Source organism: Ceratotherium simum, chromosome 26, assembly GCF_057802395.1.
Source record: "Ceratotherium simum simum isolate JZ-2026a chromosome 26, ASM5780239v1, whole genome shotgun sequence".
Lineage (NCBI taxonomy): Eukaryota > Metazoa > Chordata > Mammalia > Perissodactyla > Rhinocerotidae > Ceratotherium > Ceratotherium simum.
The window spans coordinates 37,518,711-37,544,072 of record NC_141925.1 but is presented as its reverse complement, the minus strand read 5'-3'; the positions used below and the strand labels follow the sequence as shown (position 1 = coordinate 37,544,072).

The 25,362-nt window shown below is 39.8% G+C and overlaps 1 protein-coding gene across 3 annotated transcripts in view; it reads right to left on the bottom strand.

Annotated features, from left to right (window-relative positions):
* LMTK2 (lemur tail kinase 2) overlaps positions 1–25,362 on the bottom strand; it is a 99,531-nt gene that overhangs the window by 20,400 nt on the left and 53,769 nt on the right. For 2 of the 3 annotated variants that reach the window (XM_014795619.2, XM_087417544.1), the window contains exons 7-9: positions 16,705–16,838; positions 4,127–4,211; positions 2,712–2,833 (exon numbers count right to left, since the gene is read on the bottom strand). In XM_014795619.2, the coding sequence (XP_014651105.2) occupies positions 2,712–2,833; positions 4,127–4,211; positions 16,705–16,838 (341 nt within the window). Of the gene's footprint in view, positions 1–2,711; positions 2,834–4,126; positions 4,212–16,704; positions 16,839–22,593; positions 23,777–25,362 lie in introns of those variants that run through there. The other variant, XM_087417545.1, reaches the window with a different exon arrangement.

Sequence of the window (25,362 nt, the reverse complement as noted above, 5' to 3'; positions counted from 1 at the left end):
CTGCTCAAGGTCAGTCCCTGCCCTGGAGCTCTCTATTCTGTCCCTCCAGTCTCCTCCGGGATACTCACCACCAATCACCTCCTCTTTCTCCTGTGTATTCAACTCTTCCCCTCACACTGGCTTGTGCCTCCCTGAGTACCTCCAAGCCTATTTCTTCTGGGAGGAAAAATGTCCTGTAGCTCTTGTCCCCTCTTCCACCAAACTCTCTGACAGAATTCCCTCTTGTTCACCCCCGGCATGGGGCAGTGTGGCCCCTGCCTGTGGTGGGAGCTGGCACTGCTGCCAGCCCTGCCACCACACACTTCCCAAACTGGCAGAAACAAGGGGCAGGCTCTGCATCTGGGAATGCAGGCTAAGTTTTCAGGGAAATCCCCCTGCTAAGAACATTAAAAATATGGATAAAGCATAAAACACATCTTCTTAAAGGCACTGAAGAGCAGATAAGATAAGGAATTGCCAGGACAAAATCTAGAACTTCAAGAACTAAGTAGAACACTAAAACCACCTTTGCCCTGGAGCATTTGCTGAAGCACAGAACTTGGGTTTCTGTGATTTAGGTTTACAAGACTTGATGGGGGTGATGGTGGTGGTGGACAGGCCAAAGCCTAGGCCTGCCCAAGGTAAAGGGTCTCACAGGGAGACCTCCTCATAGTGGGAATAAACCTGCCCCTACCGACCTTCAGGAGCCTGAAAGGCATGCTGTCTTGGCACTGAGGTGCTGTGAGTGAGTGTTTGTATGAGCGTGAGAGTACGAGTGTGTGTGTGTGTGTGTGTGTCTGTATGTATGTGTAAGCGATAGGGAGGGTAGTCCCTAAGAAGTCATAACCACAGAGCTGGCCCTTACTTCGATTTGCAGCCTAAATTCATAGATTTTTTTGGACCACTCCAAAAAATGGTCCAAAAAATCTCAAGTTGAAAAACAAAGCCCTGGACTTGTATAGTGACCTTATGGCAGGACACCCAGGTACCCAATAGCAAGTGTAGATCCTCTCTGGAATAATGTACTGCGATTCTAGGTCTCCAAAATCTTTACCACGAAAAGGTCCCCAAGGAAACAAGTAACCTATCAAGAACCAGCAAGATCAAATCCACAAAGACTTCAGATACTGGAATTATCTGATGCAGATCAGAATCCAATTATTAAAAGCACTGGGACAAACTTTTAAAAATCAAATAGACCTCCCAAGACTGAAAAATCAATAACTGAACTATAAAACTTAATAGAGATTTAACAGAAGAATAGACAGAGCTGAAGAGAGAATTTTAAAAAGAGAGAATTAGTGGCTGGAGCATAGGTCTGAAAAATTATCTAGAATGTGGCACAGAAAGTCAGAGATGGAATATATAAAAGAGAGATTAAGAGGCAGAACACAGAGCAAAAAGGCCTAACACATGTCTCACTAGGCTTTCAAAAGGAGAGAAAATGGAGCAGAGGCAATATTTGAAGGGTAAGAGCTAAGAACAACACCAACCTACAGATTTGAAAAGCCGAATAAATCCCAAGCATAAAAACATAAGAAATCCACACCCATACACATCATAGTGAAACTACAAAAAACAAAAGACAAAGAGAAGAGTTTAAAAGCAGCCAGAGGGAAAAAGTCACATTACCTTCAAAGAGCTTAGGTAGACTTACAGCTGACTTCTCAATAGCAACAATGGAAGCCAGAAGACAGTAGAATGATATCTTCAATATGCTGAGAGAAAATAACTGTCATCAAGCAAAAACGTATTTCAAGAATGAGGACAAAATAAAAGTATGCTCAAACCTACAAAAAACTGAGAGTCTGTTACCAGCAGACCTTCACTCAAGGAAATTCTGAAGGACATACTTCAGGCAAAAGGAGAATGATCCCAGATGGAAGGTCTGAGATTACAAAAAAAACAGGAGAAAGAACAAAGTGATTTGATTACGTGGATAAACCTAAAGAAACAATGATGCTAAAAAAACAATAACAAGGTCTTGTGCGGTTAAAAAGAAAAATTTAAACACCCGACAAAAACATATAATTGCATGTGTGTGTGGTGTATAGTTAAACTGAGTTAAAGTATTCTAAGGTCCTTGTATTGATCAGAAAGGCCAAGACAAACCAATATTAGACTGAGGTAAGTGAAGTATACATGGTATAATTTCTACGGTAACCAAAAAAAGTACAGGAATAGAGAATATAGCTCTAAAACTAAGAGGAAAAAAACAGTTAAAAAAAAATCAATCCAAAAGAAGGCAAGAAGAGAAAAAGAAAACAGAAAAAGCAGGACAATAACATAAAAAATGTAGGTATAAAATAAGAAAGCTAAAATAAAAATTGTTAGTCAAAAACTTAGACACATCTTTTCAATTTCCATTAAATTGACCTCCTATAAATCACAGTATTACATAATAGTCCAAACTTCTCTCTGTTTTTTCATTCACTTCAATAAATATCAATTAAACATCTATTATATGCCAGGCCCTGTGTCAGGCACAGAAAACAGACTTGGTTCTCGTTTTTACGGAGCTTATTACTGTCAAATGGGTAAGAGAAAAGTTAATTATATCATCGCAATTGTGATAATTGCTATGACGTCAATCAATTGTCTTTTTCATACCATCAGGCACTCTTGTGTTCCTACATCTTATTCAATTACTTTCCCTTATGAAAGTTCTCAAGGAGAAAGAAGGTAGGACTTGGCTACACAAAAGCCTAACAGAACAGTAAATCTATACATACCAGATATTACTATACTTAGTTTGATCTGCAGTTAGTAGTCTGTCTTGAAAGCTGGTTACTAATTCTGGTGCAGTCCATCGCAGAGGGAAAATTTTTTTATCGTCTGTTTCAATATAATCCTCCTGTTTTATTAGAAAGCATACAGAATTTGGAATTCTATTACACTTTTAGTGAGCTCAATGATTTAATTTCAGGTCATTCTCAGAACACACATACTTAACCCAAAAGACATATCAGAAAAAGAAGTGGGCATGACGAGAGACTTTCTGGGCAGAAGGTGGGTGAGGGTTTCTCCAAAGCCTCCTGGGCTTCATGAGCTGGTCTCTGAGCCATGAACGCTCACTCAGTCATCCTTCCTGGAAAAGGAAGGTACGCCGTGTCTGATGCACAGAACACAGACTCTGAGCAAAACATCTTTTAAAATATGCTGGGCCTTACACCCCAAATAGGGGAGTGGTGCTGGCTAACGAATAAGAGTGCAGGCTTTAGAATCTGACAGACTGGGTTGTAAGTCCACGTTCAACCATTTACCAGCTATGTGACTCTGGGCAAGCAACAAACAGACTAAGCCTTTTTCTTTATCTGTAAAATGAGGATGATACAATACCTACCTCTCCTTACAGTGAGGATTAAATGAGATCATGCAGTCAAGTACGTCATAGTGCTTGGTATACAGCAAGCACTCAAGACAAGAGAGCTATTATGTAGACAAATAACCAACTTATATTTGCATAATATTTTTTAGTTACAAAGTACTGTGAGATATGATCCCTTTGGTCCTCACCAGAACTCCCTAAGACAGAACAGATATTATCCTCATGTTGCTGCTTAGAAAGTGGAGGTCAAGTGGCTTATCCGAGGTCCCTGACAGCATGGAGCCAGCACAATCGCATTCTCTGCCTCACATCATGTTATCTCAGCTGGGCTACACAAACACACACAAATGAAAACTTCATCAACTTCAAATTTTCTTTGGGGATATATTTATGACAGAGTTTAAAAATCCAAATCCCAAGCTTACTGAACGTAAGCCGAAATTTTACTGAACACATAACAGAGAAATATTTGTGACACGTATTTTATTATACAAGTGGTAATAATTGTTGCCCATGTGTCCATACTAAAATTTATTACGCACCATCAAACTATATCAATTACACTGTGTATAAGTCTTTTTAAACAAAGCATTTGGAAAGCTGTCACAAAACCTCAGGCACAAAGCCACAGATTTAGACATCAGAAGCCACACATCAGAAGCCAACACTACCATTAAAATGACTGGAAGGAACCCCTCTCCAAATGGTAACACGACCAAGATTCCTATCCCCTCTTTCACAAACGGAGCATTGTTTTGTGATATTACCACCTATGAAATTAAATCAGATTAAGGAGAGACCCTTAAACCGTTGGCTTACCTTGTACCTGCTGAATCCTATCCCATAATCTCCCACTTTCACATTTAAGTCCGAGGTCAGAAAACAATTCCGCAGGGCTAAATCACTGAAAACAGAAAGGGTGAAGTGAACATGGGAATAAGGAGCGTCTGCAACCAGGACAATGTAACATGAAATTGCTATAGAAAAACGAATTTCTCAAGAAATCAGAGTAGTATACTGAACTCCCTACTTAATTAATGTTTTAAAATTCTTCTTCACAGAAAAAAGATTATATATCATATCCTTCATTACTTAAACAATGGAGATGATCAGATGTTTTTGCAAGTAACTATGCTGGCTAAGGTTCAATACTGACCACATCTGTACCTTGTTCTGTATTAATACCAGATTTATGGCTTGTTTAAGTGACCAAGAAAGAATTCTAAATACTTTTGGCTAAACTGTCTGAATATTTTATTTTACAATAACTTGTATTACTTGAGTAATAGTCTAGTAGTAGTCTATTACAAGTAAAGATTAATAAAGGTACAGCTTCGAGCATCCAAAAATAATCTACATTATTAAAAATGTTTACTTCTCAACTCTTTTTTCAAAGCTACACAAGCATTATAAGGAGGTCCTTTCCAAATTACTCTCATCTCTTTCAAATTCCACCTCCCCACAAGGGAGGTAAAGAGTATATTTTCAAGACTTACTTAAAACAACGTACTTATGTTGTTTATTTAAGAACAAGTTAATTTTCAAAAACATAATTTGAAAAGTAAACACCACTTTTGCTAAAGGAACTTCCCACGTAGACAACAAATTAAATTTTTTGGATTTTGGCCTTAGCCCTTAGAATCTCTTTAATCCTCAATTGGCATAGGAATTAAAACGCCACTAAATTAAAATAGAAAAGGAAACCTAATTTATAGTTTTAAATCATAAATAAAAGTTATCAAAAACTGAATTTCTATAGTCCAAAATATAAAATGTTTTTGTTTATATGACTGTAGAAGACCAAAAACTTAAAACTAATTCTTAAATTCTTATTTTCAAAGATTTTAATTTCCAAAGCTCACATGTCTGAAATATAATGACGACAGCGACAGCTAACGCTGATATGATTCAGTGACAGCCTAGTACATAACATTGATTCAATTACATAATAATGGCTAATATTTACAAAGCACTTACTTTACGCAAGGCGTTTCTCTAAGCACACTACATATATTAACCCCTTTAATCTTCACAACAAACTTTTGAGCTGGGTACTATTATTTTCCCCATTTATAGAACAGGAAACTGAGGCACAGAGAATTGAAGTAACTTTGCTAGGGTCACAAAGCTGGCAAGGCATCGTTCAGTAGTATTTTCATCCTGTCACCATCAATAACTATCAACGACAATAAATTACCAGAGAACTATACCATGCATATGGCTACTCCTCAACAAACATGTGCTGATCTGAAATTCCAGTTAGTTATATTAAATTTCTCTCTACACTCTCTCTGTTTACAAGTGGTGATCTTCACAGAGCTCTATCCAGAAGGCTTCAGGCCTGTGGAGGTGGCTGGGAAAAACTTCGGGACACGCGACTCCACTGTTACAAACAATACAGAAACTTCCAACCTTAAGAAGAGAATCGGTCCCTATCTTTTGGAATAAAGGGAGGAAGGGAGGGGAGAGCAATATGCCATTTGAGGGCACAAAAATGAAAATGCTTTAAGTCAGGCAGTTTTATCCACTGGACCGATGGCTGCAGCGGACAGTGTTGTGGGTTTTGCCAACAGAAGTTCTGTTACTGAGCACCACTGATGAGCATTTCTAGAGTCTCTATATATGGATCCTTCTCAACCTTCCCAACATCTCCCTCCTAAGGCCAGAATGAAAAGCTGGGTGCCGGCGTTCCAACAGGGGCAGGTGTGTGTCACCTGCAGGCCTGAGGCTGGCTGGGGCACCTTCAGGGCACTTGGCACCTTCCACTCAGGCCATTTGTACAACTAACTCCTGGACTGCCTGGCTTCCTCCCTCCTCTCCTCTCCTTACCCACATTCAATGCAGGTCTTTAGACACATCAGATGGGAAGGTTAGATAAAAGATGAAAAGTTATATATGCAAAAGCCCTTTGGCTCTTACTGTAAAAGGCATTATAAACTCTAATACAGTTCAACTGATATTCTCAGGAAAAGGAGAAACACTTCTCATTACCTGAAAACCAGTGACTGGAGGAATTTCTTCTAAACCTGCTCCCCACCACCACCCCATACAACCCAGTCACCACAGCACAATAGAAAAAGCATTGGACAAAGTCAGAAGACCTGGAACTTCTTGGCTCCACTTAAGAACTGTGTGACTTTGGGCAAGTCACTTCACATATTAGAGCCTCACTTACCTCACAAAAAAATAGAGATGCACCTGTAAGGGCTAACTCACAAGGTTTTTATAAAGATAAAATTAAAAAAATATATACATAGATAAAATATATTTCAAAACATTAAAGTGTTATCCAAATTCAAGAAGATGATGATATTTGATTCAAAACTGGTAAAAATAAATATTCTCTGAAGCTCAATAACATGTAAAGCTAAAGAACAGAAAAACACAAAGGTATAACTTCTTAACAACAGAGGTAACTCTTGACGTCAATGGCTGGTTTTGGTCAGGAAATACAAACATGTCCAGGATATTCTTCCTCCAAGTTGAAAAACAGGTCTAGTGGCGAGGCTGCCAAGTGATCCAGCCTTGAAAGGCTCTCTAAAGGCCTTGGCTCGGTTCTCCTGGGCTGGCAGCACTTGCTGTCACCTCAGCTGTCAGGGACTGTGTGGGACACAGTCACGTGAGTGGGGCTGATGGACATAGGAAGTGGGGGCCCACAGATTTCAAGAGTTCCCCAGGCTAACTCACAAGGAAACATCAGCACTTGTTCTCAACTCACACGAGAACTAGAGCTTACCCATTTCCAGAAGGACTGCTCTAATGGAGACAGCTCAGTGTGACTGGAGCCATTTGCAAAATCATCCACACCTCTGTTTATGTTACCTACTGATGTTTTCCCAAGTAACCTGAATTCCTGATAAAAAGAGTAACAAACGGCGAGCAAAATAACAGAAAGCAAAATAACTGAAAGTTACTGATGTTCTTCTAGGGCTTGGCATACGTTACCTTATGTAATCCTGACAACAGCACTCCAGGGTAAAGATTATCCCCATCTTATAGAAGAAAGAGGCTCAGAAGGATTAAGTAAGGTGGCTTAAACTGGTAAAGCTGATGAGAGGCGAATTAACAACCTCAATCCCAAAGTCTCGCCGTGTGCACCACACCACTCTGCCTTTGGCAGCCACGAAGGTTCAAAATCAAAATCATTACACAGGTTCTGAAGAGACTCTGCCACTTATCACTCGAAGATGGGATGTAGCTCAAACAAGTACAAGTAGAAGATTAAAGCCAAAGGATTCTGATAAGGCACAAAGAGGCGACTTAGAGTTTTGACAGCTTTCGCCCGTTTATTAGGTCAGTCCTTGCTAGCTGAACACACTACCTTTACTAAGCCTCTGCTTAGTAAAGGCACCTGCCCGGCTTTGGGTACACAGAGAATACCTCCACTGTGAGATTCTGGGTAGACCCTGAGGAAAATGCCTCTGGCTACAATGTGATCCACCACTGAGGGCCTGAGTTTTGAGGGCTGGTGATAAAATGGAGATAAAGCCTTCAGTTCTGAGTTTCCTCCAGGACTGGGCAAGAGGTGACACTGAGTTGGACTTTCAGGCCTACATGGGTCTCAACTTCTGGCTTATTTTTCCACGGTAAACTAAACAACTATAAAACTGGACAAAATATACCAGGAAGCAGTTTTCAGGTACTGGACAGCGGACAGCCCAGGGTTCTGATCCTGGTACTTGCCTGTGCCTCAGAATCACTTGGAGGGCTGTGACAACCCAGTAGGCCTGGGGTGGGGCCATACTACCTATCACACAAGCCCCCAGATCCAAGCCTAGACTAGAAGGCAGCAGCAGATCAGCATCAAAGACGGCCAGCATGTTTCATGTGTGCACACTTCCACCAGTCACAAACCAGCTGGTTTAAAAACACAGCTAGCACTCTACCATAAATCCCCATTAATTTTCCCCATGGGGCTAAGGTCATCTAGAAAAATGGAACATTTAATACTTTAACTACAACAAATGATTTTAAACCAAGGGTTATAATTCCAAAACAAGGTGGACTGACATCTGAAGACACTCACCTCAACGGTTCTTTTCACTACATCACACACACTCAGTCTGTAGCACACTTCTCTTCCCTGACGACACACACAGACAGCCCCACAAGTCTAGAGCTTTGTCCTTCCTAACCCTCTCGTGCACAAACACATTTTGCATAAACTGGGTTATATGAATGCTAGGCTTCTTCTGAGTCTTCCTCAAGTGCAGCCTTTAAAAAAAATATTTTTTAAAATGTTTTCCTCCTTCCCTGCCCATCATTCCTCCTTCCCTGTCCACCCATTAACATGTACTAACAAATTGGTAGGTATAATCTTTCTATATTTTTTTTCATACTTACAGACATAGTTCAAGTACACATACAAATAACGGGATTAAGGAGCAATTGCCTTACAAACATTCAATATTATCCCTACTTACCTGCATCTTTATTTCTTATTCAACAGTGTCACTACGTGGAAATCCCTCCAAGTTAACTAGTACAGCAGCTCTAAATCTTTCTTTACAGTAGTCGTGTAATATTCCACAGTGCAGATGTACTTAAATTTATTCTAGTCCCCCATAATGAACATAAACTTGGTCTCTTTTTTCTTTTTTGCCATCATTTCAAACAATGCTGCAACAGACACTTCTAACACACATTCTTAAGTTCCAGTTCTTCTACTTCCTATGGGATTGAGTCTAGGAATGGGGTTAGAGGGAATGTGCATTTTTAATTATATAACTACTGCCCAAGGGCTTTTCAAAATCTGTAATAATTTATATGCAATATATGACGTATACACGCAATATACGACACAAACTTGCACCACATTCCTATCAGCAATAGATGCAGCAGTTCCTTTCAATCTTGAGTTTCAAGTTACTTTAATTTGCATGTCTCTAACTACTTCTGAATTAGAACATCTTTTCACGTTTGTTGGTGTGTTTATATCTTTGCCTCTTTTTCTACTGGGTCATCATTTTCTTGTCACTTTGTAAGAACTCTCTGTATAATAATATCAGCCCTTTGGCTGCTATCTGCACTGTAGATGCATCTTCACAGCTCTGGTGCTACTGACTTGGTTTGTGGTGTCTGTTGCTATATAAAAGTATTTAATTTTGATGTCATAGTCAACTATATCCCCCTTTTATTTTATAACTCCTAGGTTTCCTATCTCGATTAAGAAGGCCTTACTCAACCCTGAGTTAAACATACAGTCTTCTAGAATTTTGCCAATAACATATTTAGTTCTCTTATCTTTATCGGTACATAATGGATGACGTAGAGGTCCAATTCTTTTTCCAAATAGATAACTAATTTTGTCAGCATTTAATAAATAAGCCATCCTTTCCCCACTGATCTGAAATATCACTTTTGTCAGATATTCACTTTCTCTAGGTCCTGTGTACTTCCATTAATCTGTTTCTCTGCCAAAACCATATTGATTTTTATTACAGTGGCTTATTGTGTATTCTGATATCTGGTAAAGCAAGCTTTCCTTACTGCCCCAACAATTCATTTTTTTTCATACTTTAATGGCTCTTCTAGACATTTGTTCTTTCATATGTAGCTAAAGATAGTGTCATCCACCACTCTCCCACAAAAAAATCCTGTGAGGATTCTGATTGGAATTGTATTAAGTTTACTAATTAATTTTGAGTTAATTGACATTTTCATGTTGTCTTTAACACAAAATAAAATAATATGTGAACAAATGGAAGGATGTACCATGTTTTATGTCCTTCGATAAGATTTCATAGCTTTCTTTACATAGTCCTGTGTCTTTCTCACATAATTTATTCCCAAATAATTTATACTTGTGGCATTGTTGAGAATGGAATGGTTTTTTTCACCCTCATTTCTAGATTCTTATACCCAGTACAGGGAAAAACTACTGACTTTAGTATGTTTGTCTTATAGCAAGCCACAATAAATGCTCTTATTAATTTTATTTTTTATAGAAACTAGTATCTTGGTTTTTCTCGACATATAACATCATGGCACCAGTAAAGAAGGGTGATCTTCTCTTCTTTTCCAATGACTGTTGAGTGCAGCTTAGTGGCTAAGTGAGTGAGCTCTGGAGCCCACAGGTCTTGGTTTTGAATCCCAGCTTTGCCACGTTCCAGCTGCATGACCCTGAGCAAGTTAGTTTGTTTCTCTGTGCCTGCGTTTCCCCATCTGTCACATGGTGGGAACAGCATCTACCTCTTAGAACTGGCGCAAAGATGAAATAAGTTAATATCCATAAAGCACTCAGAAACAACACCTGGCACATAGAAAGCATTCAGTAAATTTTAACTATTATTTTTAAACTGATAATTTAAAAATAAATTTAGTTTGTGTTTGTATTCACTAGTATACCAAAGAAATGTTGAAAAATAATGGAAGCTGTAGGCATCTCTTTGGTTTCTGATTTTAATTGAAAATGCTTTATTACTTTGCCACTTAGAATGATAACTGCCATTGAGATTTTTTTTTTTAATTTTTATTTATTTATTTTTCCCCCAAAGCCCCAGTAGATAGTTGTATGTCATAGCCGCAAATCCTTCTAGTTGCTGTATGCAGGACACAGCCTCAGCATGGCCGGAGAAGCGGTGCATCGGTGCGCACCCGGGATCCGAACCCGGGCCGCCAGCAGCGGAGTGCGCGTACTTAACCGCTAAGCCACGGGGCCGGCCCTGCCATTGAGTTTTGATAAACAGTCCTTATCATATTTCAGTTGTTTCCTTTGTTTCCTATCAGAGATTTAAATAGGGAATGGCTGCTGAATTATACTAATGATGTTTCAGTAATCTATTGACAATATATTTTTTTCCTCTTTTATTTTGTTGCAATGTAATAAATCATATAAATATATTTTATGATATAAAACTACCCTTTTACTCCTAGAAGTCGTCTTGTTTTTTCCACATACTACTGGATGCAATTTGCTAATATTTGTGTCTATATTCATTAATGAGAATCATCTATAATTTTCTTTTCTTTTCTTTTCTTTTTGTTTGGTGAGGAAGATCAGCCCTTAGCTAACATCTGTGCCCATCTTCCTCTATTTTCTATGTGGGATGCTGCCACAGCATGGCTTGATGAGTGGTGCATAGGTCTGTGCCCAGGATTTGAATCCGCAAATCCTGGGTCACCGAAGCAGCGCACACAAACTCAACCACTACACCACCGGCCAGTGGTGTAGAAAATATAATTTTGTACAAAATATAGAAATATAATATAAAATATAATATAAAAAGAAAGATAGAAAGTAGTAGTAGTACAGTAGAAAATATAAAAAGAAAATATAATTTTATTTTTTATGCCATCTTTTGCTATTAAAGTTATGTTGGATTCATAAAGTGAGTTATAAAAATTTCAATCTCCTTTATGGCCTGGACGAGTTTAAGTACATTGGTGTTACCTGTCTTTAAAGGTTAGATTGAAGTCAACCATGAAACCCTCTGGACCTGGTGCTTTTTTTAGTGAAAGCTCTTTAATCACCTTTCCAGTTGAGCTACCTGATCTACTGAAGTCTTCCATTTCTTCTTGGGTTTCTACTACATTTAAATTTGTTCCTTTCCCTTGCTGCCTTTCCTCACTTCTATGTGAAATACATCATGGGAGATACAAAGGTAAAGAGGACCCAATCCCTGCCTTCAACAGATTTTCCATGTAGAAGGGGAAATAAAGAACTTGCATGGACACCTACCCTATATAAACTCCTATTTGGTTTTCTTGTCAGTAGTGTCTTCTCTTTCCAAACTATCCTAAACTGTACTGCAAAAGTGATTAAGCACACACACATGTGCATGGACAGAGTTCTTGTTATGCCTCTCCACTGCCTACAAAATAAAATCCAAAGGCCTTATCCCGGCACTCAAGGTCCTCTCTAATTTGGCTTCAGGCTACCTTGCTATTCTTATCTTCCACTATTTCTCTTCATGCATCTTCTGTTCCAGTTAAACTAGACTGTTTGATACTGCCCTACACCTCCTTTTCTTCTCTTTCACCCTACACATATGCTTGCTACTCCCTTCTCTAGCAATTTCTTAATCTCCATTCTCCAACTTACGCTTGTTCTTCAAGGATAACTAAAATGCCACTTCCTTGATTCCCCGCAGACAAAAGTAACTTCTCCTCCTGTATAAGGGACCACACATGGTGTGTGTATCTCAAATGACAGCGCTCATTATGATATAATAAAACAATACAGAAGGTGAGAGCACAGGCTCAAGAGTCAGATGGCCTGAGTTCAAACTGCTCATCAATTAGTGGCTAGGACACTAATTTGCTCACCACTCTGACCATCAGTATCCTGCTCTGTAAAACGGGGTTAATAATGGCACCTGCCTCATGGCTCTTAAGGCTGTCTTGAGGATAAAATAAGTATTTATAGAATGTTTTGCAAATGCTTGGAACATAGTAATCATTCTTCCTAAGGTGAATGCACGTTTCAACTCTCCTGCTAGAGTATTAGTGAGCAAGAACCGTGGATGTTGCTGATTTTAAATACATTTCTATATCCCTCACCTCATCTAGCACTCAACTTTGCAGACTGCAGAAGCTTGGTGAACATTTACTCATTCAATAAAGTTTACATTGTCTTTAACTTAGTATTAAAACAAATCCAAAAAATGCAAGAAAACTAAAAACTCTAAAAGTAAGACAAGATTCTCATTCATCATAATCATTATTTCTCCTGCTTCTTCTTCCCCTGCTTGTACCGGGCCAGACACTATAATACGAGCTTTAGGATTTCACCGAATCCACACATTAATCTTAAGAATTCTGCTCTATTATCAAGACTTTACTAGTGAAGAATGTGAGGCTAGAGAAGGTGAGTAACTGGGACTACAACTGCTCACTCTTTCATTTCCCAAACACTTACAGCGTGCTTGTAGACTTCTACATCAAGACTGATTCCAAAGGCTGTTTAAGGAAAATCCTTAGGTTTTTTCATGAAAGACAAATGATGTTAAGAGTTATAGGGTCTTTTTTTCATTTAATACCACTATGTGTCAGGCGCTATCTGTGGCTTTGATTTAAAATTACCAAGCAAAGGAACTGAAGCAATCATATTTATTGCCATAAATAAAATTTATTCCTTAAAGACCAATCTTTAAAATAGAAAAACATGGGGCCGGCCCAGTGGTGCAAGCGGTTAAGTGCGTGCGCTCCGCTGCGGCGGCCCAGGATTCGCCGGTTTGGATCCTGGGCGTGCACCAATGCACCACTTGGCAAGCCATGCTGTGGCGGCGTCCCATATAAAGTGGAGGAAGATGGGCATGGATGTTAGCCCAGGGCCAGTCTTCCCCAGCAAAAAGAGGAGGACTGGCAGATGTTAGCTCAGGGTCGATCTTCCTCACAAAAAAATAAAATAAAATAGAAAAACATTAGAAGGAATTTTTAAGAATATGACCTAAACATTTTTACATGCACACAAATTAATGAAAACCCCTAATAATTCACCGACTGAAAGAAACACTCAAGCTACAGGTGCAGCATCAAGCCAATTAGTAACGAGACTTTCTAAGCTTTACCAACGTGGATACCTGTAGTACAATTTAAGAAAAAAATAATGTAGAATGGCACCTAACACTAGTGTTTATTTATCTTGCTCCTATAACACTGGATACCCACACTCTGAAGGGTGGATAAGTTAGTAACCTCAGTGTTTCTCGGCAGAAAGTAACTTTAAAACTGGGCAAATCCGACAGAGGGTCTTTCGTGCACAATTGTCACCTGGGTACTCCTCGAAGCCACCGTCACACAGGTCTCCAGCAACATGAGCCACCGAGAGACCCACGCCGCCTGCTGGAAGCTCACTGCACTTAGCTCACGACAGCGACCTGGGGGCCTCTCCCTGGAGCTGCTCAGGAGGACTGACAGGCAGGGGACAGGAAGTACCAGGCTCTTGGCCAGCAGGGCCAGTGGTGTGGAGTGTAAAACACTGGCAGCTTCTGCTGTTTACATGGCCTTCACGAATGTCACATGTTCGACTTCAGAAATGCAGGCTACCTAAGAAGACTTATGCAGGCATAAGTCTCTTCTTAAACAATCAGTAAAAATAAAATTTAATTGGGGGTACTTTACTAGATTAGTTTCTAAACACAGCTAACAGCTTTTAGTTGGACATGTGGCCTGTTCTATTTTCAATCGACACAGTCTGACTTTTAAGTCAGTCAATAAATATTCTAAATTCCAACTTAAAAATATGCTATACAGGGTGCTACCAACAAAAAAGTAACTTAAAGCACAAAATTTTGCCCCAAATGGAAATTTTACATAAAATATGGCTACTTTTTAAAACAAAATGAAACAGTTGTCGATGGTTTCAAGAATTTTCTTTACCTTGAGTGTTTGTACCTGAATAAAATCCAAACCATGTGATTTAATTTATCATCTTTATTTGCTCTAAAGTACACAAGATTCTAAATTAAGTAAAACTTTCACCTGAAGAAACTCACAGGAATATAACATTTACTCTGGTATCTTTGCCAATTTTTAAAATACAATAGTAGAAATGTAGGTGGGCTTTAAACACAAACCCTAGCTGTCTTTGATAACTTTATGTTGTTGATTCTGCTGCGATACTCTTTTTAAATGCTCCATTCTTCAAAATCTAGGAATTCCTAAACCAAGTATTAGGTAATAATCATCTGTGCTTTACAAAAGATTTAACAATACAAATATGCTGTGTATTACCTGGTAGAAGAGATTAAAAATGAAACATAAGATTTCTCCATTATAAAACAAATAGATCTTTATATTCTGAAGTTTCGTCTAAGGGATTCTGCCTTGGGCCTGAAGAAACCCATAATCTTTTGGGTCTTTTAAAAAGCACTTTATCTGAATTATTTGCTCACTACACAAGTCAAACAAGATACAGATGTGTAAGAAAAATGTTAATAATTTTCCTTCGTCCCCACCCTGAAGTAATGTTGAGAATTTGATAGGTACTTTTCCATGTCTTTTCACACACACACACACACACACACACACACCCCTCCACAAATACAACCAACTGTTCTCTTATTTTAAAAAATGGAGTCATCCTATAAATATATTCCTGTGCAACCTGTTTTTTAAAAAAATATAACACTTCACAGACATCCCTTTAAGTCAATACACACAGGCATTCCTTTCCAGGTCTTTGGATTGTTAAGAGTGAAATGATTTAACTAAACTCAACTAGAGAGACACTGCCTGGTTTCCCTGGAGACCTGAGAAATTATTTTAAATATACAGTCTTGCACCGCATAATGACGTTTCAGTCCATCATGGACCACGTGTACGACGGTAGTCCTGCAAGGAGAGTACCACACAGACGAGGTGTGCAGTAGGCTATACTATCTCAGTTTGTGTAAGTATACTCCCTAATGTTCACACAACAACAAAGTCGTCTAACAACACATTTCTCAGAATGTATCCTCGTCATCAAGTGACGCATGACTGTATTTTATTTATTTATTTATTTATTTTTTTAAAGATTTTATTTATTTTATTTTTCCCCCCAAAGCCCCAATGGATAGTTGTGTGTCGTAGCTGCACATCCTTCTAGTTGCTGTATGTGGGACTCGGCCTCAGGATGAACGGAGAAGTGGTGCCTCGATGCGCACCCGGGATCCGAACCCGGGCCACCAGCATCGCAGCGCGCGCACTTAACCACCAAGCCACAGGGCCGGCCCCGCATGACTGTATTTTAAACATAAATCAGAGCTCAAAGGCTAGAGGAGAATAAGCAAAAATCTCTTTTTGGGTTCACAGAACCATCATCTCCGACAGACTCAAAGCTCTTTGTTGTTTTAATTATGAAAATTACATCCATGATCTGAATAAAATAGAATGTGCTCCAAAGAGCTGTGGCTATTCAAGCAGGACCAGAAAGGTTTCAACAGAAATGTGTTCTAACAACCACTGACCACCCACACCCCGGCCACGGCAGGCCCCTCAGAGCTGGCCAGAAACCAATCTCTGATCTTATACGAAAAGATGATGTTGGCTTATCAGATCCTCTCTTCCTCTCAGGACTGTGAATTGAGACACACGGTAAAACCTAGCAATTAGAATCAGAGCCTAAAGCTGACAGGAGAAGGACACAACAAGACGTCAGGAGGTAGATTGGGACTGTTTACTCTCAACTCTGACCAATGTACAATTTTAACATTCTTTGAAAATCTGGAAATAATTTCTAGACTTCAGGCTGTCCTAAGACACGCTGTTCCCCAGTATTAGTTTAAATGAAGCCCACCTCCACACTTATTCTGACACTAGAAAGCACAGGACAGCTTCTACTTTATAGACCTGAGAGGTGACTCTACAGCCTGTCCTCCTTAAGCTCTGTAGAGCCTTTTCACAAACTGCACCGCCTCTTGGGGCCGAAACCTCGGCAATGCCGGAGACACACTCTGAGTGGACGGACCCACCTGTGCAGGAAGTGCAGCTTGTGCATGGCGGCCAGCCCTGCAGCAATCTCACACGCCATCCTCTGCAGCAACATGGTCTGCGAATCCCCCCGCACGTGCTCTTGCTCATTGCGCAGGTAAGATTTTAGATCGCCCTGCAAACATTAGAACAGTTTAGTTTCAAAAGACTAGGTGAACAAACTGGCAACAAAATATGTGCCTTAACCGACATTAATTATTGAAAGTATTTATTAGAAATTACTTAGATTTGAGCTTAATAAAGAATCTCCAACCGAACAAAAAGTAATTCCAACCAAATATTTCAAAGGTATAGAAAATACAGAAAAATATTTCAAAGGTAAAATAAAATGCTATCTTTTTAGGATCATTCTAACGAAATTAAACATTAGTTTATCTTTGTTATATAAACAAACATAAAACAGTAAAAAAAAACAAAAAAGGTAATTTTGCAACGATGCACAATTTAAAATACGGCAGAAGTATAGAAATTTCCAGGTAACTAAGAGACAACATGGAGAGTAAAAAAAATGGTGCCACCCGCACCGCCTTTAAAGATCCTAGGAGACACGCGGTCAGAGAGCATTTTGTCATGAAGGCTACGGCCAAGCACTCACGAGCAAGGGAGAGAAAAATGCGTGGAAAGGAGGGACAAGTACGTTCAGTGCTGGTAACAACCGCTTCAGGTCTCTGCCAGCTTCCCCAGGGCCCTGGTTGGCCAGAGACCACTGCGAGAAAGAACATTCCAGTCACTCCAGAAAAATTCAAAGTTAATAAGCCTATTCAAAGGATAGCAGCATGGGCAGGAAAATGAACAAATTCACATTAAGACATCCGATGCACACGCATTTACATGCTGAGCTCCCCAGGTACTACTGCCTGACTTCTCAATGCTACCCTGTCTTTTTCCCGCGACTTTAATTTAGGACTGCATGTTTTGGGGGGTTTACAGTATGTCTGTTTTGGGGAATACACTTTTGAGGAAATAAAATCTTCTACATTCAACCATATGATTAAATATTTATTGATGTGATTTAATTCCAAATTAAAGCTTTATATAATCAGTTAAAATTTAGAAAGCAAGCCAATAGCTTTCAGTTTTCTTTATATCTGAGTCAAGAAAAGATTCCTGAGGAAGGAAATCTTCCTTGACCAACTAAAGAATATAATACATTTCTTATAACTGTTACTGAAGATAGAAAATTTATCAAATCCCTCCCAGAATAAAACCTTAAAACACAATATTCCTTTACTGACATTGGCGGACATTAAATACTAAGTACATTCTAATGTAACTTCTAGGCCCACTCCAAGAATCTAAATTTGTTTTCACTCCCAGTTTCAATGATCTTTATATGAATGATAATGTTGATATTAATAACCCTTACCATCTGAGCTTTCGAGCAGGGTGCCAGGCACTGTACTAGGAGTTTTTATATTTGTTACCTCCAATAATTCTTATTATTTGAAATACTTTCCAGATGTGGAATGGAGGCTCAGGGAGGTTAAGAAACTTGCCCAAGGCCACAGAGCTAATTAATGGTGGGGCTGCGCTTCTACTTTCCAGTTTACCAACTTGTCAAGAAAATTCTATTTAGTGAGTGAACTGAGTATGCAGATCAAATTGATTTGTTTTATAAAAATGAATGTAAAATAACGTAAAGCCAAGCACGTGGATTTGTAGGATTCTCCCAAACTTCATGGAACTGCTCTGCCAGGGAGGCAGTCTTGTCCCCTCAGGATCAACGTGGATGCCCACTCACATCCCTCTCCTCTTATTTCTTTCCAAACATGGTGCTTTCTCCTTTGTTCCCACCGCAATTACAAGCTGCTCCAGAGGAGAAACAGACACTTTTTTTTCTTTTAAAAACACATGCCCCTTCCCACCTCCACCAGGCTAAACTCCATCCAGTGTGGGAGTGCTGGGAATAAAGAGAGATTTGAATGACAACTACATTAACCCAGAAAAATTTTAGCTAAGAGCTCCAGGCCTACAGGGTAATGTGATTTTCGTAAGATAATCCAAATAGAAACTAAATATGAAAATAAATAGCTTAAGTTTATTTATCCTACCAATGAAATGGCAACTTAAATTCCTTTGTCTAACCCCTTTCCTGCAACATCCATCTAAGGAAAAAATTATCCTCACAAAAGTAGGATTATGCTGTGCTGTATCTGGCCAATTCTCAAAACAAACAGAAGCTGCTGGCAAACGAACACTTCACAAGTGACTCTGGCCATGGAGGCAGGAATGGCAGAGTGGGTGTAGTTGTTTTTCAAGGTTATCTCAAGTATATTCGTTACAACTCATTGTTCTTAAAATATCTTCTCTCCACAATATTCCACTCCCCAAATTTCACTAGAAGATAAAATATAATAAACAGAAGGAGATTTTGCTTAAGAATGTTAACACTCCTAATGTTTCTAGGTTGGCAAAAACTAAAAGCCTCTCCCCACCCCAAATGGGGGAGATTAAGTTAGCACAAGCTAGGCAAACATATCTCTAACCTGGGGTGAGGAGTTAACATCAATGATTACTAAGGGGTCTGATCACTGCTACTCATGGATGAGACTTGTGATGGATTGTGTAGAATCTAGGATTAGTTCTATGTTCTAGAAAGATCCTCAGAGCTCTCCTGGTACCACCATTTAAAAGAAAAATCAGCATAAAATCTTTAATTACAATAAAAAATGTTTCTATTAAATAAGTACTAAAAATTGATTCATTCTATCCAAACCAGGCTGTATTTACATATTTGGTTTATTTACATTTTGATGGTGCTTCATGAGTAGACAGGGATTATTACTTTGGTCCATTATTTAACGAAAAAAACACTAAGAACAGCAATGTATTCTAAATTAAAATAAAGTTTCCTTATCCAAGTTTTAAAAATTTCTCCGATTCTCCCCAAAACTCTTCCAAAAAAGAAAAATTTATGACACTAGATGGCAGCAAAGTGCTATACTATACTAAGAACTCAGCTAACAGAACAGCAACTTGGAATGACTTCTTGGAATGAGTCATTCGAAGACCTTTACATGGGTTACTCACAAGTGTCCTCTTAAATTTCAACATAAACTGCCAGGAGGGCTTTATCCATTTTTTTGTAGGACACTGAGAACAATGAATTAATTTCAATACAATGTAAAAACAAGTAAATAGCTTTATAACTGAAAAATTAGTCACTTACACGTTTAATATGATGATTTGGGGGGAAAATTTATGATTCTTAAACAAAATTTGAATGAAAGGATGAAAGAATGGCATAAACAGACACATACTCAGCACCTGCTGATGAAATAAAACATCAGCATTGAGCTGAAGCCCCTGGGTACCTGGTCCCAGTCACATCCTCCCCCTCCAATCCGAGGCCATTTCTTAACCCACAAGTTCTCAGACTGTGTTCATTTTTTCTCACCACCACTCAAGCTCCCACCTGTCTATATCCATACCCTTACACATCGTCTTCTGTTATTATGGATTAGTCATCCTGGTGCCTTTCTAAGCTCAGTCTCTTCATGAGCCCATCCCTTCCCTCTGCTCTAATGCTCAAATACCTCCCAGGCAAACCCAACACAGAACCACACAAGCCTCCCTCTGCCTCCACACTCCTCTCCTGCTACCATCCCATTTCCCTCTTGTCCACCAGGTCCACATCTCACCAGAATAACCAAGTGATGGACCCATTCCTTTCTTCTTTGCCAGTCTCCTGGCTTTCTTCCGATCTCACTGGCCACTCCTTTCTCAGGCCCCCATGCTGGACTTTCCTCCTCTTACTGATCTGTAAGTGCTGGCACGCCCTGGGTCTCCATCCTTGGTCTTCCTCATTGTGGACACTCATTCCCTGATGATTCTATCTACCCCATGGCTTTAAAAATCATCTCTCAAATACATTCCTTTGGCTCAGACCCCTCCAGCTCCTGAACTCCAGATGCATCTGTCCAACTGCTGACTTGACATACTTCCCTGGATGCCCTAAGAACTCAAATCTAACATGTCTGCTGCAAAACTCCATCTGCTCCATCTTGGGAAATGGCATCACTGTTTTCCCAGTGGATCAGTCCAAACCTGAAGACCTCATTCTTGAGTTTGCTCTGTCTCTAGACTCCCACATTCAACCTGTCACCAAGTCCAGCATCTATTTTCACAGAGTGCAGGTGCCAGGCATGGGGAAGGGAGAGGCCTCCAGCAGGGCTCAGGACTGGGAATGTAACCTCCCCACCCAGTCGCCCCACGCCCTCATTGTCAAGCCTGATCACACAGTGTCGTTGTTCAGCGCAAACATCCCCTCTGTTGGCTCTGAGTCAGGGACACTGTCCACACATACCTCTGTTCCACAGCAACTCCATGTCCTCTCTTTTCTACATGAGCTCCTTAGGGGCAAGGATATGTCATTCATCTTCGTATGCCCAGCACCTAGAAGGGTCCCTGGTGCATGGGCTTACCTTAATGAATACATTCATAAATAAGACATGTCCATTAACTAGGCATTTTCTGAACAAAAGGCCAATTCTAAAATGGAGGCTTCCCACTGGAGGGAAAAATATGTACAAGCATTAAACCACCTGGTATAAGTACAAGAATAAAATTAAGTCATCAGTTAAAATCCCTACTTTGCTATTAGTATTATATGACCCCAGTCAAGTCAATTAACCAGACCAATAAAGGAAGAATTGAAAGCATGGTCCTGAAGTCAGACAGACCTGGGTTTGATTCTTCGATGAGTCCCTTCATTCTCCCTCAGCCGCAGTTGCTAATCTGTAAAATGAAGCTACTGCCCCCCATCTCACAGGGTTTTTGAGAAGACTCATTAAATGAGTAGCAAATATCCAACGCCCAACACAGGTCCTGGCACAGACAGACTGGAGCCTTCCCCTCCTCACTCCCCTTGGTGGGCAGCGGCCAAGGTTCCTTCAGCTCTAAGAGCCCATGATTCTAAGCATCAGCGACTCTTCATGAGACCGAAGAAAGCAAATCCCACAGAGGAATATGCTGCACATTGAAAAATACCAGGTAGACTTCCTTCTCGTTCTCACTTGGTCACTGCTAACTCCTTTCAGAAATTCACTCACTGCTTTACTGGCTGAATATCATAAAAGAAATCTGTACACCACATCAAGAATGCTCCCTTGCAGAGAAAATTATCATCTCTTAATTCCGAGTCAGGTGACAGAGTCAGATGTTGACTCTTTAACAAAGATTAAGATGGAGCAAAATTTAACCTACATTCTTATCATCTCAGCTTGCAGTCTAGCCTCTTAAGTGGGGTTTGTCTCTCTGCTTTTCACCCTTCCAACTGATCTTTCCCAGCAGACGCCAACCTGCTTCTCCTAACATCGCACTCCATCCCCCTCCAGTCTCCACACCCCGTCAGATCACGTGTTGCTCCCCTCATGCACACACTGTGGAGCTTCCCTGCCTGGCTCATGCTGTTCCTGCTATCCTTTTCTGCCTAAAGAAAGTCGATCCACCCACTGTTTCACACTCAGATCAAACAGCACTTCCTTTGCGAAGCCTTCCCCAATGATCCTAGTTAAAACCGCTATACTTCCATATGCACGACTCAAACCTTTACTTAATAATTAAGTATGATCAATTAACTTAAGTAACTACAAATAAAAATAACTACACATTTCCTGAGCACTTACTATGTGCTCGGCAATTTACATTCTTCATCTTATTAATGGTCAGGGGAGGCAGTATTATCCCCATTTTACAGATATCTAAACTGAGGCTTAAAGAGGTTAGATAACTTTCCAAGGTGATACATCGGTAAGTGGCAGACCGAGCATCTGAAGGCAGGCCTGCCTAGCTTTATAGGCGGAAGAGACAGGATTGGGTGACTCACCTCTGTATTCCCTAGGGGGCTGCACAAGATTGGGGTGACTCACCTCTGTATTCCCTAGGGCACTGCACACAGCTCTTTGGACTTAACAGGTGCTGGATACATTTTCGGTGAATGAGTGATCCTCAACCAAAAAACAATCTCATGGCTTCCATATTCATGTGAGAGCACTGTGCACTTCCTATGGCAACAAGTCATATACAACACCCTGCAGAAATTGCTTTCATAAACACTGCACCATCAGCATGACAAATTGGTGCCTGCAGTCCAGCTACCAAACTCACTCAGAAGAGTTTTCATTTTCTTTCATAAAAATTACAAGATAAAGTGCTTTTCAAAAACAGACTGGTAATTCCATCTTACAAGGAACTACTTAAATGCAAAAATATTCTTTCCTTTCTACTTAAAAGATACTATCGCTGAGAATCATCACAGCCCGGTGACGAGTGAAAAGGCCAATGTTCATTCAATAGCTCCTGACCTACTAAGAACATGTGAAGATAGTGGTTCCTTTCACTGTGGCTGCAGCTGCTTATTACCACGCCTGGGCTAGCACTCTCTCTGTCCTTTGGACGTTGGCCAGTGGGCAGTTTTGCCTTGTATGACACCCCCTGCTCAGGCCGGCCTATTTCTGGGAGGGTTCTGGGGCCTTCAGGCTGGGAGCGGGGCTCAGTGTCGAAGTCAGGCCTTGGTGTGTCATGGGGACGTCCCTGCAGTCCCTGCAGGTGGGTGCCCCTCTGGTTCACTGGGATGACACTACCTGACAGCTCCTGCCACGTCGTCTCTCATATGCCGAGCCCAGAGAACAGGACTTCAGAGCTGGTGACCCTGTTGGGGCCCCAACCCGTGCTGCTGGAGAGCCTGTTCCCTCTAAGGTCTACAAGGGCCCAGAACTGATGAGCATGAAACAGCCCAAGGAGACAAATACAACCTCTCGCTACTGGGCAAGGTGGAAGGAGCCCTGGGTTAACAGCCTTTACTTTGATATGAGACTCACCATTCCAAGCACTGACCAACAGATTTCCCAAGGGCATACTAGCCTCCTCCTAGTATAGGTAACACCTGGTACAGTACCTTAAATAATAGTAGGTTAATATCAATGTTTTTCTTTTAAATTGTGGCAAAAAAACGCATAACGTGAAATTATTGCCATAACCACTTCTAAGTGTACGGTGCAGTGGCATTAAGTACATTCACATTGTTGTACAGCCATCCCCACCATCCATCCAACAGAATTCTTTTTTTCATCATCGCAAACTGAAACTCTGTACCCACTAAACAATAACTCCCCATTGCCCCCTCCCCAGAGTCCCTAGCAACCACCATTCTACTTTCTGCCTCTAGGAGTCTGACTACTTTAGATGCCTCATACTAAGTGGAATCATACAGTATTCATCTTTTTGTGACTTGGCTTGTTTTACCTCAAGGTGCATCCATATTGTAGCATGTGTCAGAATTTCCTTCCTTTTTAAGCCTGAATAATATTGCCTTGTATGGATATGCCCAATTTTGTTTATTTATTCATCTGTTGATGGGCACTTGGGTTGCTTCTACCTCTTGGCTATCGTGAATAATGCTGCTATGAACATGAACACACAAATATCTCTTTGAGATCCTACTTTCAATTATTTGGGATATATGTACCTAGAAGTGAAATTACTGGATCATATGGTAATTCTATTTTAATCTTTTGAGGAACAATTATTATTTTTAAAATTTTATTATTGATCAATGTACCACTGGGTGGTGCACTTAAATTAAAAATAGCTCTTAGCTCTACACTGCCAGTGAAAGCTTTTGGTGGGGACAAGGGCTCTTTCCAGATGTTCAGCCTTCAGGAGTGAATATTCCCCCAATATAACTTAGGAGAGTTGTATAAAATATGTGTTTCAAGAAGTCACATTTGTTAATTCTGGAGCATTGTATGCATAATCTTCACCCCAAAATATGAAAGCCACCACAAATTTAGGTAAATTAATATGCTTTGAATACTTAGTCTCAGCACTTAGAGAATATGCATTTACATCTGAGATCTAAAAGTACTGGGGAAAAATTTTACGAGAAGAATGTTGAGTTAAAAAACATATGTATTTATTATATTTACATGAAAATTATATTTACACAAAAACAACGACAAAGACACAAAGAATTCTCTAGAATCTCGTCAATACTGGGTCATTTATGGTAACTGAAAAGGAGTTATTCATATATTTTGCAATGTTTTAGTGTTTCTTTATAAAATAGTTTAAACTACTAATCCCAAAAAGAACAGGCAGTTTCATCAAAAAATAAATTAGAATAGCACTAAAACTAACCCCATCACCTGAACCCGTTCAGAAGGAAACATTAAGCTGAGCATCCAGAGTCTTTTACCATTCTAGGAAAAACAACATTGTCTAATAAAATTTTCAGGAATGGACCAGGAGGGTGAAGAACAGGAAAATGCCGAAATATATGAGACAGTTTTATAAACCACCTTGATGAGCCTGGAAATGTGATATTCAAGTAGATGCTGATTCCTGCTGTGTATCTGTTATGTTCACTCATGAAGAGTGTTTTGGTTGTTATTTATAATCAATATCAGGAGCTTAGGGGCCCAAAAAGGGCACCATTAACTGTCTCAGAAAAACAGAACTCTGAGAAGTAGACTTGTCTCATCACATAAAAATGCATCTTTGTGGTCTTTTTTCCCCAAATTCTGCGTCAGCACAGGAATCACCTATCATATTGGTCACACAGAGCTAGACTAAAAGGAGCTCTTTTCATATTATAATAACCTAGGACCATAAATATTATAACTCTGATAATGCTTAGA